Genomic DNA, 17,580 nt, shown 5'->3' with positions numbered 1-17,580 from the left:
ATCACTGGTCATTTCCTTTCCTGCTTCAGTCGCAAATAGACCGAGGTAAAAATGGCTGTCTGTATCTATCCGTATGAGCCCAAATTTTTCTTATCTTGTCTTTGTGGTCCATACGCGAAATGTACATTGGTGACAGTAGTATCATTCTGCAGTCAGCTTTAAATGCCTGTTCTCTAAATTTCTTCAGCAGTGTCTCGCAAAAAGAACGTGGTCTTCCCTCCAGGCACTTCCATTTGTGTTCACAATTAAGAGTCTTGTACTGCAAGGAAGCAAGTGAGAGGATGCAGTTATGGGTATTCTTTCTACAACACAAATGCACTCATTGGTTAGTACCGTTCTTTATTGATATGAACTATTACATTACTTAATTTGAATAGGATCCATGTGTTGCGGTACAAGCTCATCAATAATAGTTCTCTTGCAGACTGATGTAAAGTACAGTTCTTGTTGAGGTAAAATAGTCCCACTATAGTCACCAATCTGCTCGCTATGCACTGTCGTAAACTGTGACGAAGTAAGCTTCTCTCCGAGTAAACTGACAGACGCAAAACTGGTACTCTCTCGTGATAGGCGCGCCTGATCCAGCCAGCGATTGTTAATCGATCTTCGCGCTTCGTCTTTGCCGACCGGTGTACTGCCGACAGCTTACGCCAGCACATACCCCCCCCCCCCCCCATCCTCCCAAAGGTCGCACCGTTGTCGTGTAGGGAGGATGCGAACGACAGTGGTGAGGGAGGGGGGTGGCGGGAAGCTGGACGTAGGAATGAGCTGGGAGCCGTGACTGTGGAGGACCCCGCTATCTGGCTTGCGAGGCAACAGGAACATCCTCCAGAAAATTGCTGTCTGGGCACACGTCCAAGCCTGAGGAGGTGTCCTGGGACGATGACGGCGACGGCGACGACGGGTCCACATCCAACGGGTCGCCGAGTGCGGACGACGGACGCGAGGTTGCATCGTCCATCCGCTTCTCCTGGGGTGCCCTGGTGGTGCCAGCGTGCGGCTGCAAAGGCCGTACGGTCCCGTGAGGCCCTGCACCTGGGGAGAAAAGCAGCAGAATTACAGGGCACGTGACAAGCACAAATTTGATTCTGATGGGGGCGCTCCAACCCATCGGTACCTGTAACACATAAAAGAGAGAATGCGTTCCTGGATCACACCTCTTTCCCAGCGCCCATTGTTGCCATACACCCTGAAAAGCGATAATTGCGGACCATTGGCGGCGCCGTATGCTGCGGTGGGTGTAGCAAGTGTAGCAGCATCCGATAGCTGCGTCCATGCAGAAGTTCCGCCGGTGATGGTCCGTCTCGTGGGTAGGAGCGATAGAAGGCGAGAAAGAGTTACAGCGCCTGTTCCCATGTGTGGGTGGTGCGAAGCTTGACCATCTGTTATTTAAAAGTGCGTACAAAGCTTTCTGCTACTTCGTTCGACTGGGGGTGAAACGGAGCACTTATTAGATGATGAATGCCATTTCGTTCACAAAACTACTCAAAATCAAGTGATATAACTGTGGCCCGCTGCCCGTTAGAAGTAATTCGGGCAAATCTATGCAAAATATGGAGGACGACGCTTGAATGGTGCTACGCGATGTGGTAGAAACCATAGGCACCGCAAATGGGAACTTGCTGAAAAGAGTCTACCACTACGAGCCAACAAGTGTTCCAAAACGGTCCTGCAATGTCTATACGCACTCGTTGCTATGGGGACTGAGTCTTACGCCAGCTGAGAATATCTGGGGGGGAGCGGATTGGTTTTTCGTGCATGCACGACACTGTGATGTCATCCGCTCAATATGGGCGTCCATGCCCTGCCAAGTACAGTGCCGTCGCGCTACCTGTTTAATCGAATAACTCCCCAATGTCCTTGGTGGAGCAATCGCAACACATCCTTTTGCAACACATTGGGAATAAGCACACGCGATTGTCCTCTGTCATATTTTACTAAGATCATACCTTGTTGTACTGAAAGGTTATGCCTACGTGCAAAATATCGGCGCAGAACTGAGTTCTGGATACTGTTCAATGAACGACGCCAAAACGTGCGAATGTAATGCAACAAAACCTTGAGATCTGGGTCTACTTCCGTGGCTTGTGCAACTTTTCTGTAGTGCAAGGGAAAAGATTCCAGCAATTCAGACTCCTGCGCATCTATTTGGCAACAAGATGCGACAGATTCATCAAAATCAGAGTCTCGGTCAATCGGAAGGCGAGATAGGGCGTCTGCATTGCCATGCTTTGCCGTCGGTCCGTACACAATTTCATACTGACACTGCGAAAGCGACAAAGCAATTTTTGAGTAGTGCGTGTAGGAACCGGCTTTGAAGGATGAAATAAGGGCTGCAAAGGATTGTGCTCTGTCCCAAAGAAGAAGTGCAATTTGGTCACACCACACACAGTAGCGAGAGCTTCTTTTTCAATTTGTGAATAATTGCTCGAGTTTGAGTTAACAACTTGGAGGCAAAAGCAATGGGTCTGTCTTGTGCACCAATCCTGTGCGGAATCACAGCGCTGATTCCGTAGGAAGAAGCGTCAACTTGCGAAACTACTGGCTTGCCAGGGTCAAAACGCACTGAACATCTGTCACTGAACAAAGCATTTTTGGGTTTCGAAGTGTGTCGTGACTCTCTTTGGTCCACACGAAAGAAACATTTCTGCGACGCAAACGATGCAATGGAACCGAATGTAGTATGTCATCTAGCCTAGCACAGACTGCAGTTCAGACACATTGCGAGGAACAGGCAGCATACGGTTTGCAAGCAAATGAGATTGGAGGAGTGCACACCCTGACTGTTTATCACATGACCTAAGCACTGCAGTTCAGTTTGAATAAAGTCATACTTATCAAGACGCCACTTGAGCCCTGCTTCTGACAACGCTCGAGGTAGAGTACATAAAATTGTCGATGTGTTCTCTGGTGTACGACCTGAGACGACAATATTGTCAAGATAGTTTGAACAAAATGGCACTTTTGAAGTCAGTTGTTCCAAGTAACGTTGAAAAAGGCGAGTGCGGAAGCACTGCCGAAGGGCAAACGCAAATACTTGAACAGTTCTAAGTGTGTTTTTACAAAAGACACTTCCTGTGATTCTTCATCCAATGGAATTTGCAAGTAGGCATCACGAAAATCTGTCTTAGAAAAGTAATGTCCTGCACCAAGCCTGTCCATGAGTTGCTCAGGGTGAGGTAACGGATAAGTGTCAACTACTGTCTGTGGGTTGACTGTAGACTTGAAGTCAACGCAAATGTGAATGCGACCAGAAGACTTAGGCAACAAAACGAAAGGACTTGCCCACTGACTAGCTTGAATGGGAGCAGTTACACCATTATCTTTCAATTCTGTGGCTATTTTGTCTCTTAAAGCAAGTGGAAGGGGCGGGCCCGGGAAAACTTAGTCTGTGCATTGTCTTTCAGTGTAACATGCGCTACAAAGTTATTAGCTTTTCCCATCCTTCTGAAAATAACTCAGGACATTCTTTAAGCAAGTTAGCTAGCTACACTGTCTTTTGGTGCAAAAGCACACACTGAAAGTACATTGTCTTGGATGCTAAGTCCAAATAAATCAAAGGCATCTAAACCGAATATGTTCTCACTTTCTCTTGATTACAACACAGTAAAATTCACCATCCTAGTGTGAGATTTGTAAGTGGCAGGCAAGCTACACTGTCCAAGTACTGGAATTTCCTGTCTACTGTAAGCAGTGATGTGCCTGCTAGATTGAGAAAGGCGTGGTGAGCCTAACTGTTCGTACGTGGCACGGTTAAGGAAAGTTACTGAGGCACCTGTCTCTAACTGAAAGTTCGCATGACGGCCAGCAATTCGCCATGAGATAAATAGTTTGTTAGAACGTCGTTGGACAGCACTAGGGCCAGAAGGAGGCACAACTTTAATTTTACTTTTGTCACAACCTGTTGTTCACTGCATGTGCACGAGCCTGTTTTTTCTGGGAGCGTGCAAACATACTGCTTGGACATGGCCTTTTTTTCCACACGGGTAACACGTTGCGTTACGTGATGGACAATCCTCTCTTTCATGGCGAGCAGAACATCTAGGGCAAGGCTTCACTAAATTCACAGGCCTGTTTACATATCTATGTAGATCTCCGCGCGGCTGTGCATGCAGTCGTTGTTGTGTCTGCTTGGGGCGGTCGCGAACAAGGAGCAATTCGACCTGACAAATCACTTCTGATTTGGTTGACAGTCAAGTTGATTAAATAGATGCAATGCTGCAGAGCGATATAAAATGGAATGAGCACATAAGTATTTTAACAGGTAAGGCGAATGGTCGACTTCGAGTTATTCAGAGAATTTTAAGGATGTGTGGTTCATCTTTAAAGGAGACCACATGAGGAATAGTAGAGGGACCATTCTTGAGTACTGCTCAAGTTTTGGGATTCCCGCCAATTGGGATTAAAGGAAGACATTAAAGTAAGTCAGAGATGGGGTGTTTGATCTGTTACCCGTAGGTTCGATCAAAATGCAAGTATTACAGAGATGCTTTGTGTGTGTTGGCATAAGCTGTCGCTGGCCACTGTGGCAGAGCGGTTCTAGGTGCTTCAGTCTGGAACCGCGCTGCTACGACGGTCGCAGGTTCGAACCCTGCCTTGGGCATGTATGTGTGTGATGCCCTTAGGTTAGTTAGGTTTAATTAGTTCTAAGTCTAGGGGACTGATGACCTCAGATGTTAAGTCCCATAGTGCTTAGAGCCATTTGAATCATTTGAGCATAAGCTGTCACCAGCACACCAGTCAGCAAAGATGAATGACAAAGATCGATTAACAAGTGCTGGCTCAAGCGCGCCTATCACGAGAGAGGCCAGAGACACACCCACAAGCAACACGCTGCCAACGACCTCTCAACAGCATATATTTAGGTCGCTGCGGCTCACCTGAGGTCAAGTGAAATTAGCACTATAAAATATCGCAAAGGCAGACTTGGCAGTATTATCCAAGAAAAAACGGAGATGGGAAGGCAAGGCATACACAGAAGACCGTTAACTGGTAGTGGAATGAAAACTACTGTCACTAGAGTAGCAAAACCAGGAAGAATTGAAGAATCTGATAGGAATTCTGAGAAGGCAAAAGCAAGTTTTCTCGACCAGGAATGATAAATATTGCTAAATGTATGTTATATGTGACAGAACATGAACTATTTTTTGTACAGCCAAGCCCAGCCCCGCAGTCAAGACATAATGCATTGGAAGACGAGATTCAGAAGTTGCTAAGAAGGAACAACATACTCGTAGAACAAGTGTTGATAGCTAAATATTGACTTGCCTCTAATGTTACAGAGTGAATTATGAAAGAGGGTGAAGGTATTGTAACCACAAACACAGTAGATGGAAGGAAGCCACATAGCTCAACTCGATTTGCGTCACATGAAATTCTGCTTAATCAAACACCTGAAAGCATATTTTCGGAATTTTTAAATAACTCTCCAGCCACAGATCGAACATGAAATGAAAATGTAGAGTTGGCAATAGGAAGGTTAAGTGTGAACTTCCATCAGAGAAAGGAACTTCATGACAGGATAGTATGGCCCATTAAACATAAAGTAGGAGGCCTTGTGCTGATTAACACTCATAAGCATCTGGGTAAGGTAGAAAATGTGATACATAAGTTTCATTATGAGTGCACGGACCCATACAATATTATAAGCATTGAGGGTCCGAATAACATCGAGCTGGAATCTGTGCAGTCTGGGAAATGTGAGGCAAACATCAAGCTCTATCACTGGAAATGGCATAATGACTAATTTTCATTAATTCTAGATGCCATTTAGAGTGATACAAAACTGCAGTTTATATAATTTTTTGGAACTTTTGTTTTTTCTTGTGCACTGCTATTTTCTGAACAGGATACAAGAGTACTGGGTGATCAAAAAGTCAGTATAAATTTGGAAGCTGAATAAATCACGGAATAATGTAGATAGAGAGGTACAAATTGACACACACGCCTGGAATGACATGGGGTTTTATTAGAACCAAAAAAAAAAAAAAAAAAAAAAAAAAAAAAAAAAAAAAAAAAACAAAAGTTCAAAAAATTTCCGACAGATGGCGCTTCATCTCATCAGAATAGCAATAATTAGCATAACAAAGTAAGACAAAGCAGAGAAGATGTTCTTTACAGGAAATGCTCAATATGTCCACCATCATTCCTCAACAATAGCTGTAATCGAGGAATAATGTTGTGAACAGCACTGTAAAGCATATCCGGAGTTATAGTGAGGCATTGGCATCAGATGTTGTCTTTCAGCATACCCAGAGATGTCGGTCGATCACGATACACTTGCGACTTCAGGTAACCCCAAAGCCAATAATCGCACGGACTGAGGTCTGGGGACCTGGGAGGCCAAGCATGTCGAAAGTGGCGGCTGAGCACACGATCATCACCAAACGACGCACGCAAGAGATCTTTCACGCGCCTAGCAATATAGGGTGATTTTTTTTTTTTTTTGTTCTAATAAAACCCCATGTCATTCCAAGCATGTGCGTCAATTTTTACCTCTCTATCTACATTATTCCGTGGTTTATTAAGTTTTTAAATTTATACTGACTTTTTGATCACCCGGTATATTAACATTTTTACGTGACCACTGCAGTGATATGTTTGCTGTTGATATATGTGAGATAAAGCAACTTAAATGACGTTTTGTGCAGTTCGGCTTCTGCCTACACTATGTGTGTATACACACAGTATGAGTGACATAGGAACTTGTTTTTAGGGAGTCAGATGGCTGTACTTAATTTTTCGTAATATTGTTGTACTTGACGTGTCATTTCTCTGACATAATTAAAAAACTATTATTTCATTTTCATATAATGATGAAAATGTGTGATGTGTACAGGTTACCTGACTATTTTCTTAAGCTAAAGAACTTAATTTTTTTCTTGTTTATCTCAGTTACATACACTATTAGGGCAACTACATCTTGGTAAAAGCTTATAGTGATGTGGAGGCTGGGAATAGACCTACATTGATAGTGCATTATTAAGATTTCTTCGCGTATGCCATGGAGAGATAACCTCAAGGTGGAGATGGCGACATGATGAGTGGCGACTGTGGAATGCTGCAGCAGCGGCTGCTGAGACTGAACCTGCAAACAGGCGGTGCTACTATATACCAGCCCCGTCACACTTGTCCATGTAAATGAACCCCCAATAGTGTAGCGCTGTGAGCAGCATAAATTTGCATACGCGAACGACCAAGAGATGGCGTGCTAGTCTCATTTTACATACACACACACACATGTGTGTGTGTGTGTGTGTGTGTGTGTGTGTGTGTGTGTGTGAAGTACCAACAGCGGAATGTAACACGACTGCTTGCTCTGTATTATTTATGTAACCATTCTTTCCTTGCAGGGATTGAATTAATATTTATATTGACAAGTATTTCCTTTGACACTTCCTTTTTCTCTCAGAACAATACTCACTACATTGATAGTAATAAGGCCATATTATATTGTACAGAGTTTTGTTAGGTACTGACTGATTTTTTCCTCACTTCTCTTGTCTTAAATTTCATTGCACTTATATCACGCTGTTGCCAACGGTCTTGCCGCAGTGGTAACACCGGTTCCCGTCAGATCACCGAAGTTAAGCGCTATCGGACTGGGTGACCATCCCGTCTGCCGAGCGTTGTTGGCAAGCGGGGTGCACACAGCCCTCGTGAGGCAAACTGAGGAGTTACTTGATTGAGAAGTAACGGCTTCGGTCTCGGAAACTGACATACGGCCGGGAGACGGTGTGCCGCCCACATGATCCTCCATATCCGCATCAGTGACGCCTACGAGCTGAGGATGACACGGTGGCCGGTAGTACCGTTGGGACTTCATGGCCGGTTCGGGAGGAGTTTAGTTTTTAGTTTATGTCATGCTGTTAACATGGAAATTGATAAATAATGGGATTATACTTCTTATGATGGACTCTACTGTAGGTATACTTACATTTGTTTATGGATTCTACTGACAAAAATGCATTATTCTTGCTTAATTTTCGTGGTATGCCAAAGTGATCATTCGTGGGTACCAGGTACGCAATCCACCCATTACCAGATAGACTGAGTGTTCTTGTTTTCCGCAGATCTCTTCCAGAATTCGGTAACATTTCAGTACAGGAGGAATGTAAATGCACTGTATTATCGCTACCCACCTGATAATCGACAGGAGTCTCTCTCAAGAGTGCGGAGTGTGACTGTTAGGGAGTCTTCGTTGCGGCCGCCACAGAAGCGTGTGCTTGCGAATGTGATCGGTAGCTTTTAGAATGAGCCAATGAATCACAAAAACCTGTGTCAGTTACAGCAAGCACTATTAAATATCTTAACAGTAAGTTTCAAATTATTGAGGAGCTGGTAAATGAACAGCGTGACTGACTACCACGCACACACTTCAGTGTACTGCAAATATATCACTGTGGCTGAAGTTCTAAATTCAACTACCGACTATTATACACTCAGGCGCCAAAGAAACTGGTATATGCATGCGCATTCAAATACAGAGATATGTGAACAGAAAGAATACGGCACTGCGGTCGGCAACGCCTATATAATAAAACAGGCAGCTGGCGCAGTTGTTAAATCGGTTACTGCTGCTACAATGGCAGGGTATCAAGATTTAAGTGAGTTTGAACGTGGTGCACGAGCGATGGGACACAGCATCTCCGAGGTAGCGATGAAGTGGGGATTTTTCTATACGACCATTTCACGATTGTACCGTGAATATCAGGAATCCGGTAAAACGTCAAATCTCCAACATCGCTGCAGCCGGAAAAAGATCCTGCAAGAACGGTACGAACGACGACTGAAGGGAATCCCTCAACTTGACAGAAATGCAACCCTTCCGCAAACTGCTGCAGATTTCAGTGCTGGGCCATCAACAAGCGTCAGCGTGCGAACCATTCAACGAAACGTAATCGATGTGAGCTTTCGGAGCCGAAGGTACTCGTGTACCCTGGATGTCTGCGTGACACAAAGCTTTACGCCTCGCCTGGGCTCGTCAACATCGACATTGAGCTGTTGATGACTGGAAACATGTTGCCTGTTCGGACGAGTCTCGTTTCAAATTGCATCGAGAGGATGGATGTGTACAGGTATGGAGACAACTTCATGAGTCCAAGGACGCTGCATGTCAGCAGGGAACTGTTCAAGCTGGTGGAGGCTCTGTAATGGAGTGGGGCGTGTGCAGTTGAGCGATACGTCTAGATACGACTCTGACAGGTGACATGTACGTAAGCGTCCTATCTGATCACCTGCATCCATTGTTGTCCATTGTGCATTCCCATGGACTTGGCAATTCCAGCAGGACAATGCGACACCAGACACGTCCAGAAATGCTAGAGTAGCTCCAGGAACACTCTTGTTAGTTTAAAAAACTTCCACTGGCCACCAATCTCCGCAGGTACGAACATTATTGTGCTTATCTGGGCTGCCTTGCAACGTCCTGTTCAGAGGAAATTTCCACACCCTCGTACTCTTACGGATTTATGGACAGCCCTGCAGGATTCATTGTGTCAATTCCCTCGAGCCACTTCTGCTTGCTCGCGGGACCCCTACACGATATTAGGCAAGTGTGCCAATTTCTTTGGCTCTTCAGTGTACGTCTAAAACAGTATATGTGCAACAGAGCCCACGTTCATGTGTTTTACTGCTAGAACATTTCTGAATCTGTATCATACACTGTGCTCCTCATTATGTACATGCTCCCCTGATAAGCAGCTAAGTATACACATAATTACAGAATAAAATTTTAGTTGACGGTAGCAGTGGTTAGGACATAAGCGCCGATGCGACAAACAGGTACGCGTGACCTACGCACACAATCATTATATATTTCGATCCACGTACGTGTATAATTAACGGCGTGTGAGACTCTGTGAACTGTGGATGCAGTAGTGCTAGCCCAGTATGCGTTTATCTCCTGGGCCGTTCACAGTTTATCTCATCGACATTTGTCCTTCCGCACCTTTGCCAACACTAGCCTGTTTCAAACGGAAGTTAGTGTGAATCCTTATTCGCAAAGGCTAGTTTGTGACAATGATTTGTAGCTTTGACGTCAGGGAGCTTTGTGAGTTTCTTTTACTTGATGTACTAGAAGGCCATGTGATTTGAAAGTTCTACTGTCTATGCTTGGAAGAGTTAATCTAGGGGGGTGTGCTGAAAAGTAATGCCTGGGGAATTTTTATACTGTTTTCAGTATCGGTTGAAGTATTAAATGTCATGCTTATTATTCGGTCGATTTTCCCGCTTCGCTGACGCAAACTGCAACCCTCTGCCGCTAGAGAGCTCCGAATTGTAGTGTGTAAGCTGGAGTGTGACGTCACTATGTCGGTGCATGGGAAACAGACCCTCAGAAAACTGGAAGAACGAATTCGGAGAGTACGTGAGATTGTGACTCCATCAACAAAGCCAAACGTTCTACTGTGACGGTATCAACGAACCGGTCTCTTGTTGGGACAATTGCGTTCGTCGCCAGCGTGACTATAGTGATAAATATTTACGCAAACATGAAGAATAAAGAAGCAAAATGTAAATAAAGTTGGTTTCATTTAAAGAGCTTTAGAGTTTTCACATTAAAAAATTCGGAGGCATTACTTCTCAGCACGCCCTCGTGAACTGAACGCTAAAGTTATGTTCGTAATGATTTTGTGTCACTTCTCTTCAAGAGACTGAAATTTTATGTTGTGAATGTTGGGCAGCGGATTTATGTAGAGTTCATGCTATTTCCATTTCTGGTTGATGAGAGCGGATCAGTGCCCGCTCCGGTGCTTCTTGTTTAAATGAATAGCTATATGCGAATTAATTTCGGCCTCATGAGTGATTTTTACACTGGAATCATAGTAACATTTCCTCACAATCCATTACCAGAGAGACAGTCCGCCCCGGCAGCTGAGTGGTCAGCGTGACAGACTGTCAATCCTAAGGGCCCGGGTTCGATTCCCGGCTGGGTCGGAGATTTTCTCCGCTCAGGGACTGGGTGTTGTGTTGTCCTAATCATCATCATTTCATCCCCATCGACGCGCAGGTCGCAGAAGTGGCGTCAAATCGAAAGACCTACACCAGGCGAACGGTCTACCCGACGGGAGACCCTAGCCACACGACATTTCCATTTTTACCAGAGAGACCATCTTAAGCCTATGCCACACCCTGAATATTCTAAAAATAATTTATTGTGAAATTCTCTCTCTGCTACTATAGTAAAGAAGTAATTATCTTCTTTGAATTTTAATTTCGTTAAAGTAAGTTCAGAAAGCTCTAACCACGTACAGCACAAGCTATTGTGTGAGATAGGAGCGATATTTAGTTGAGACCTGTGGAGGCGACCAAAAATATATCAATGCTTCAAGCTTTCTTTCCCTTGCAGATAAACCAGTGGAGATCTGTTATCATAGTTAGATGTAGATATATATTTTTTCAGTTAATCATTTATTTAGTTTCGACCTGATATAGATAGCACAGACATATGCTTTCAATTTCTTGTCCCTACAAGGAATAAACTATTTATAGTAAAGTATAGCCAAGTATTATGTGCTGCAGATCTTTATTTTTTAAATTCGTCATTCTGATGAACTTTTGCTCTGCCTGCCACAAGATCAACTTAATTAATGACTCAGATAATGAAACATACGTCTTTTATTTGGTGACTTTACACCAGGATTCAAATTAATTAACATGTACGTAATTTTTAAGGTCTTTCAAATAATCTGTTGTTTATTTAATTTTATATCATTTTTAAGCTGCTAGCTTGTATCACAAATTAAGAAGCTGAAGTGGGAAATTGTTCTAAACAATATAATAGTTATAATAATGACTGAAATAAGATACGAGGGGTAGTCATAAAGTTTAAACTACTAACTAGCAAAAATAATGAAGTCACATAGTTAATTTTTCATTATTTGCAGGAAACCCCCGTGCCACAGTACATAGGCACACAGCTAGAGGCGGCAAAACAAATTGGTGCCACACGTTCATAAATTGGAGTATTTCGCTTTGTGCATTTGGAGGGTAACAACGCTGCTGCAATCCATACTGGTCATACAATTTAGGCTTTCACGGACGGTATTTATAGCCTTGGTGTTTTTAGTGGTATGGGCATTACGTCGTTGTTCAAGCCATGTTTCTGTGTCTTTTCGTCTCCTAATGCTGGCGACATCCTCAGAGGCTATAAAGACTTCGAAGTTTTAACAAGTTCCAATTACTAAAATTGCTAGGCTGCACAAATAAGCTATAGAAATTCAAAAGCCCGAATAGAACTGTAAAAAAAGTATAAAATCACCAATAATCCATGCTGAGTTGGTGGAAGTGAACGGCAACGATGGACCATCTTATGACACAGTGATTACGTGCCCCAGACGCTTCTAGTGTTGTCATGCATATTTGAACGACGAAGAATGAAGTGGCAGACAATCTCTCTATGAAGAACTAACAATCATAAGTAAAGTGATGCTCAAAAACCGGCCTGTTAGAATTTAGCCGATAAGGGAAAAATAAAACCAGTCATGGATCAGTTTTCAACATCTTCCACATTGTGAAAATGATAAAGGACGCCCTCTGTCGAATTTCAAGAGTGGTCACAGGATAAATTGAAAAAGGCTGTTTATGGACGACGTGACCCACCAACCACTCTGTGGGATCTACGCCGAATCGCCGTAGCAAAAGTGCCTTGATGAACTTGTGGATAGTATGCCACGACGAATACAGACATCCATCAATGCAAGAGGACGTGCTACAGGGTATTAGAGGTACTGGTGTGTACAGCAATCTGGACCAAAACCTCTGAAGGTCTCGCTTTATTGTGGTACAACATGCAGTGTGTGGTTTTCAAGAGGAATAAAAAGGGCGGAAATGATGTTTATGTTGATCTCTGTTCCAATTTTCTGTACAGGTTCCGGAACTCTGAACCAAGGCGATGCAAAACATTTTTTTATGTGTGTATTATCAAATCATCAGTTTAACAAGTCTTGGTTACAAAACAATGACACGAATCGTTTACTGAAGAATAGGAAAACTTTTCGAATCTGACCTTGGGGAAAATCAGTCTTCCGGAGAAATGTAGGAAAACAGGACGCAATACTGACCGCACGACTTCAGGTAACATGGTGCTGAGTGAACACTGGTTAAGGTAACAGAAAACGTATTCTCACATTAAGTTACTTTGAGCTGAAGATACACCGACAGGAATAGAGAAACATATTTGATGCTGCTATTACCCACATCATCTTCGATCAGAAAGCAGCTGTAATCATGAAAGAAGCCGTAACACCATACAAGAGACGAACAACAATATTGCTACGTATTTCTCTCGTGCTGGAAGGGCTACGGAGACTCCAAATACGCATCTTCTCGTATATACATGTATAATAAGCGATTGTTCACTCACGTATTTCATATCACTCTGTTCTCGATTTTTTCCCCCTGTGCTTCTGGGAGAATGTACCTTTTTCATAATAACATGTTTGTCTATGACAGAGTCGATTGATCTGCATTGCGTCAAAAGCATAACATATTGAAGATATCTCTTTGCCTTAGCGTGAAAGGTTTAGTATTCTAGAAAAAGAATGTCCAACAAATTGTTAGTCATTTGCTTCATGTTACTCGATCACATACTGCTACAAAGATTTGCTCACACCTGATGTTCGCTTCTACAAACTTGCTAAGGTCCTCTAATTTCTAGCATATGTTTGCAAAACCCTCGTTGTGACCAAAGTTCGAGCTTAAAAAATTATTCTGTACATTGGTTCAAATGGCTCTGAGCACTATGGGACTCAACTGCTGAGGTCATTAGTCCCCTAGAACTTAGAACTAGTTAAACCTAACTAACCTAAGGACATCACAAACATCCATGCCCGAGGCAGGATTCGAACCTGCGACCGTAGCGGTCTTGCGGTTCCAGACTGCAGCGCCTTTAACCGCACGGCCACTTCGGCCGGCTTCTGTACATTCAATCTCACCGTACAGGTGATAGGAAACGGTGTGAATGTCTCGCTACTTGCTATGAAGTTGTATAATAGACGCCAACACAAGCAATTACAGAAAAAGCGCGTGTGTTTGATGTGCTAAATGGGTTTAAACTTTAAGATGAACTTTTTATTAGAAATGACAAACACTTAATAATGCGAAAAAACTTAATAATAGTTACATACAACGATAATCTGCGAGTGGCACTCTCTAAAAAAGGAAAGTGAGAAATAAAAATTGCTTTGTCAGGCGAAGAAACAGCAGTGGTATATACTGGGGATGGACAATAGTAAGGAAACACTACAAACACAACACTTTTCTATACATAATACGGTGTACGATAATTGTTGGTATTCGAAAAAGCTTCCAGTCGCCTGGGAATGGATAAATACAGGTCCTGTGTCGTCTTCAGAGGAATCGTACACTACTGTTCCTGAAAATTGTGGCAAGTTCAGGCAACGATGATAGGGGTAAATAGCGATCACCCTTCTCTTCAAAATAGAACACAAAGGCTCGGTAATACTGAGATCTGGTGACTATGGTGGCCGGGGGAGACACGGTAATTCATCTTCATACCCACAAAGCTGCTGCTGGACGATTCAATCCGTTTGATCAGTGACTCTGTCGTCTTGGAACACAGCATCACAATTGAGGATGGACCTGATCAGCCAAAATGTCCACATAAATCTTGGCAATAATGCGACCTTGCACAATAACCATAGGGCCCATGGAACACCATGATACGCTTGCCCAAATCATCACAAAACCCTGGCTATCGCCGTGTCTCACTACGGGATCGTGAACTCGGCCAAAAGTTGGAGACAGTGAGAAACAAGACTAACCTGACGAAATGACTTTCTTCAGTTAATCCATAGTCCAGTTTTTATGACTTCGGCACCATGTTTCCCTTTATTCCAGCTCGCCCCGCAATTCCATGCTTATGCCGCGCCCTTCATGTTGTTTTGGTGCTGACAGGATTCGCGAATGCAACATTCAGTTCTGCAGTGACTTTTGCAGCTGTCGTCGTTCTATTTTCACCAAAATCCTCTTCAATGACCGTCCGTCACAGCCTCTCGACACACACCGCAATCCGTGTTGTTGCTTAGTGAATGACGTTTCTCTGTTTTCCCTGTATGTGGTGTAAGTGCCCGATAGGTTACCTCTTCGACACTTTGGAGACTTTGGTTAAGGAAGCACCAACAATTTTCCTATGTTCAAATTCTGTTATCTCCTACATAATGCACTCCAAACTGCAAAGAACACTTTTCTGACTACGCCTACCACTGGCAGAACATTGAGAACAATGCAAAGGTACCGTTTGTGGTCAAAGAAAGCAGCGCAACCTGCAGGTTTGGCTAACAGCTGCAATTTTGTTCAAGCATGCATTTCTCGCAGTATCCCATATTTTTGCCCAACCCCTCCAGAGTGTGATTTACAGTAAGTTGGAACGTTGCTCGTAATTCCTCTGCATCGATCATATTGGAACTAAATTATGTCCTTTCATTGAATAAGGAGGTTGCTAATGGACGTCCAGCAAGCAGTTCTGCTTTTTGGACGCATATATAAGTCACTTGGAGGAGGACTGCCACGATCACATAGAGGTTCACTGACGCCACACCACTAAATTTAATGGCTCTGATTGCAGCATACGGAGCCTCCGTAACACGTGGGCTTAAAGACATCACGCAATTTTTTAAGCTTAATCATTTGTGTATCACTACAAACATAACCAGAAGTATGAACGTTAATTTGTCATACATTTATTTTTTGTGTTTTACTTTTCTGAAATGTTAATGTGTTTGTAAGGTCCGACAGTCAGAAAATGGGACACACTGTCTGTAAGGCTAGGCGCAAATTGAGACGAGTATAGCACGTGTGACGTGATACGACACTACAGCGCGTGCCGCACGGGTCACGCGGGTCCAGCGCATATTGCGACGTGTACACCATACTTCGCACGCGCCGACTGGCGACGCTGTGCGCTGACAGAACGGAAGCGAGCGCAACCTGTTATCTTTCTCAAACGATTTTACAGAAACTATTCACGGAAAATATATGATTTTTGCCTTACCTGTAGCGTTATATGTCAGCTTCGTGGCGAAGTGCCCATCACCTCGCTAATGACCAATCTTATTGTGATGTACACATTTTAGTAAGCCACTACGCAAAACTCAAAAAGTTGGAAACGAAAATTAGGGGTCGCTATGATTTTGCGTTTGATGCGTATTACACCATATGTTGCTGCGTATGAAATTTAGCTAACATCCTGAATTTTTGTTTAGACTTGGGAGGAGGTCTATATCTGCCTCCGATCTCAAGAAAATGGATCCCATGTAGCGCGCTCACTTCCGATCTCACGCCCGCGAGAGTGAAATACTCGCAACATCTCTCGTATCTCCTAAACCGTTCGAGACATCGAAACGAAAGTTTGGCGAATGATAGCACACAAGGAGGAGAGTATTTTGTCAATTCTTTCACACGCGGAACTTTCTTATCTATGGCAATATATCAGTACTTTTACTCCCCTTTTTATTTATTTCACTCCAGTGACTGTAATTTTTTAAGAGTTATCGACAGCTAGCGAAACAGGAGCTTCCTAGAATGAAAATAAATATGAAATCTCTTCTTGTATGTTATTGCAAACCGACACTATGATATTTTTCGTAAGCTTTGGAGCACTGTGATTGCCAATTACTTGTTTAATGAGGCACTCCATTTCGGAATTCTGTCTCAATAGCTGCTGTGAGATGAGTTTGACAAATTACACTGTGACAAAGGAAGTACAATTAAACCAGTCACCAAGAGAAATGTGGCCGTTACTCACAAACGGTGATGCTTCTTCGAATGAGAAAAGGTTAACAACTCACACAAAAATAGATTGCGAATTCTGTTGGAATTTTGATGGAATCCCCATAACCCTGAGCGACTGGAATGGAAACTTACCAAAGGATTTTATTCCTTCTCTTGATCTGAGCAGTGTTAAAATAATAACGAGCGTTGCTTCAGGCGGAATGATAGGCACATGCCAGATACTGGTTACTCACCTACGGCTTGACAAACTGACAATGTGTGATTGCGTATAAAATAGTTGTTATTTAGAAAAAAATACAACTGATCTGTCGCACAACACAATGGTCAGTGTATTGTCAGCAGCGGAGGATAATGCGCGCGACAGGAATGCAGAAGCTAGCCATGTGTGCCTTGTGAGTTGGAGTTCGAAAAACATTGTCATGAAAGTGTATCTCCCTTTGTCAGCTGTTCATTTCAACAAATTAAATATATCTAATCGTAACATTCTTTTAGGATATTCCTACTTTCGTAATAATACCGACCATTTTCTTCATTTGTGTAACCTGTTGTATAATTAGTTTATTAATGCTGATAATGTGCATGCAACAATTGAAATGCTTTTTCTCATCACGGCGAACCAATTAAAACGTTATTTGTGAGTGCTTTTCGACTGTTTCTAGCTTGCAGTGGAAATTTGATGTTCACATGCATGTAGTACAGTGTGTCGTATTACATTATTGCGTCCATATCAGAGTAATCACAGTGAGACTTCTATACTTCTTGGACACTTTTTACCAGGAGCACGAAGGGATCACAACTGAGGAGATTATCCCTTTCTAAATTTTTGTA

The 17,580-nt window shown here is 43.1% G+C and overlaps 1 protein-coding gene across 3 annotated transcripts in view; it reads right to left on the bottom strand.

Annotated features, from left to right (window-relative positions):
• Nucleotides 1-322: 322 nt before the first annotated feature.
• Nucleotides 323-17,580, bottom strand: part of LOC126457204 (aurora kinase A-A-like) — a 161,430-nt gene continuing 144,172 nt past the window's right edge. Inside the window, exon 8 of one of the 3 annotated variants that reach the window (XM_050093303.1) lies at nucleotides 323-1,035. In XM_050093303.1, the coding sequence (XP_049949260.1) occupies nucleotides 327-1,035 (709 nt within the window). In that variant the 3' untranslated portion in view covers nucleotides 323-326. The remainder of the gene's footprint in view (nucleotides 1,036-17,580) is intronic. The other 2 variants (XR_007585447.1, XR_007585449.1) reach the window with 2 other exon arrangements.

The sequence above is a fragment of the Schistocerca serialis genome, chromosome 2, assembly GCF_023864345.2.
Source record: "Schistocerca serialis cubense isolate TAMUIC-IGC-003099 chromosome 2, iqSchSeri2.2, whole genome shotgun sequence".
Lineage (NCBI taxonomy): Eukaryota > Metazoa > Arthropoda > Insecta > Orthoptera > Acrididae > Schistocerca > Schistocerca serialis.
Note: the sequence above shows the minus strand (reverse complement) of the source record. Positions and strands in the feature narration are given on the sequence as shown.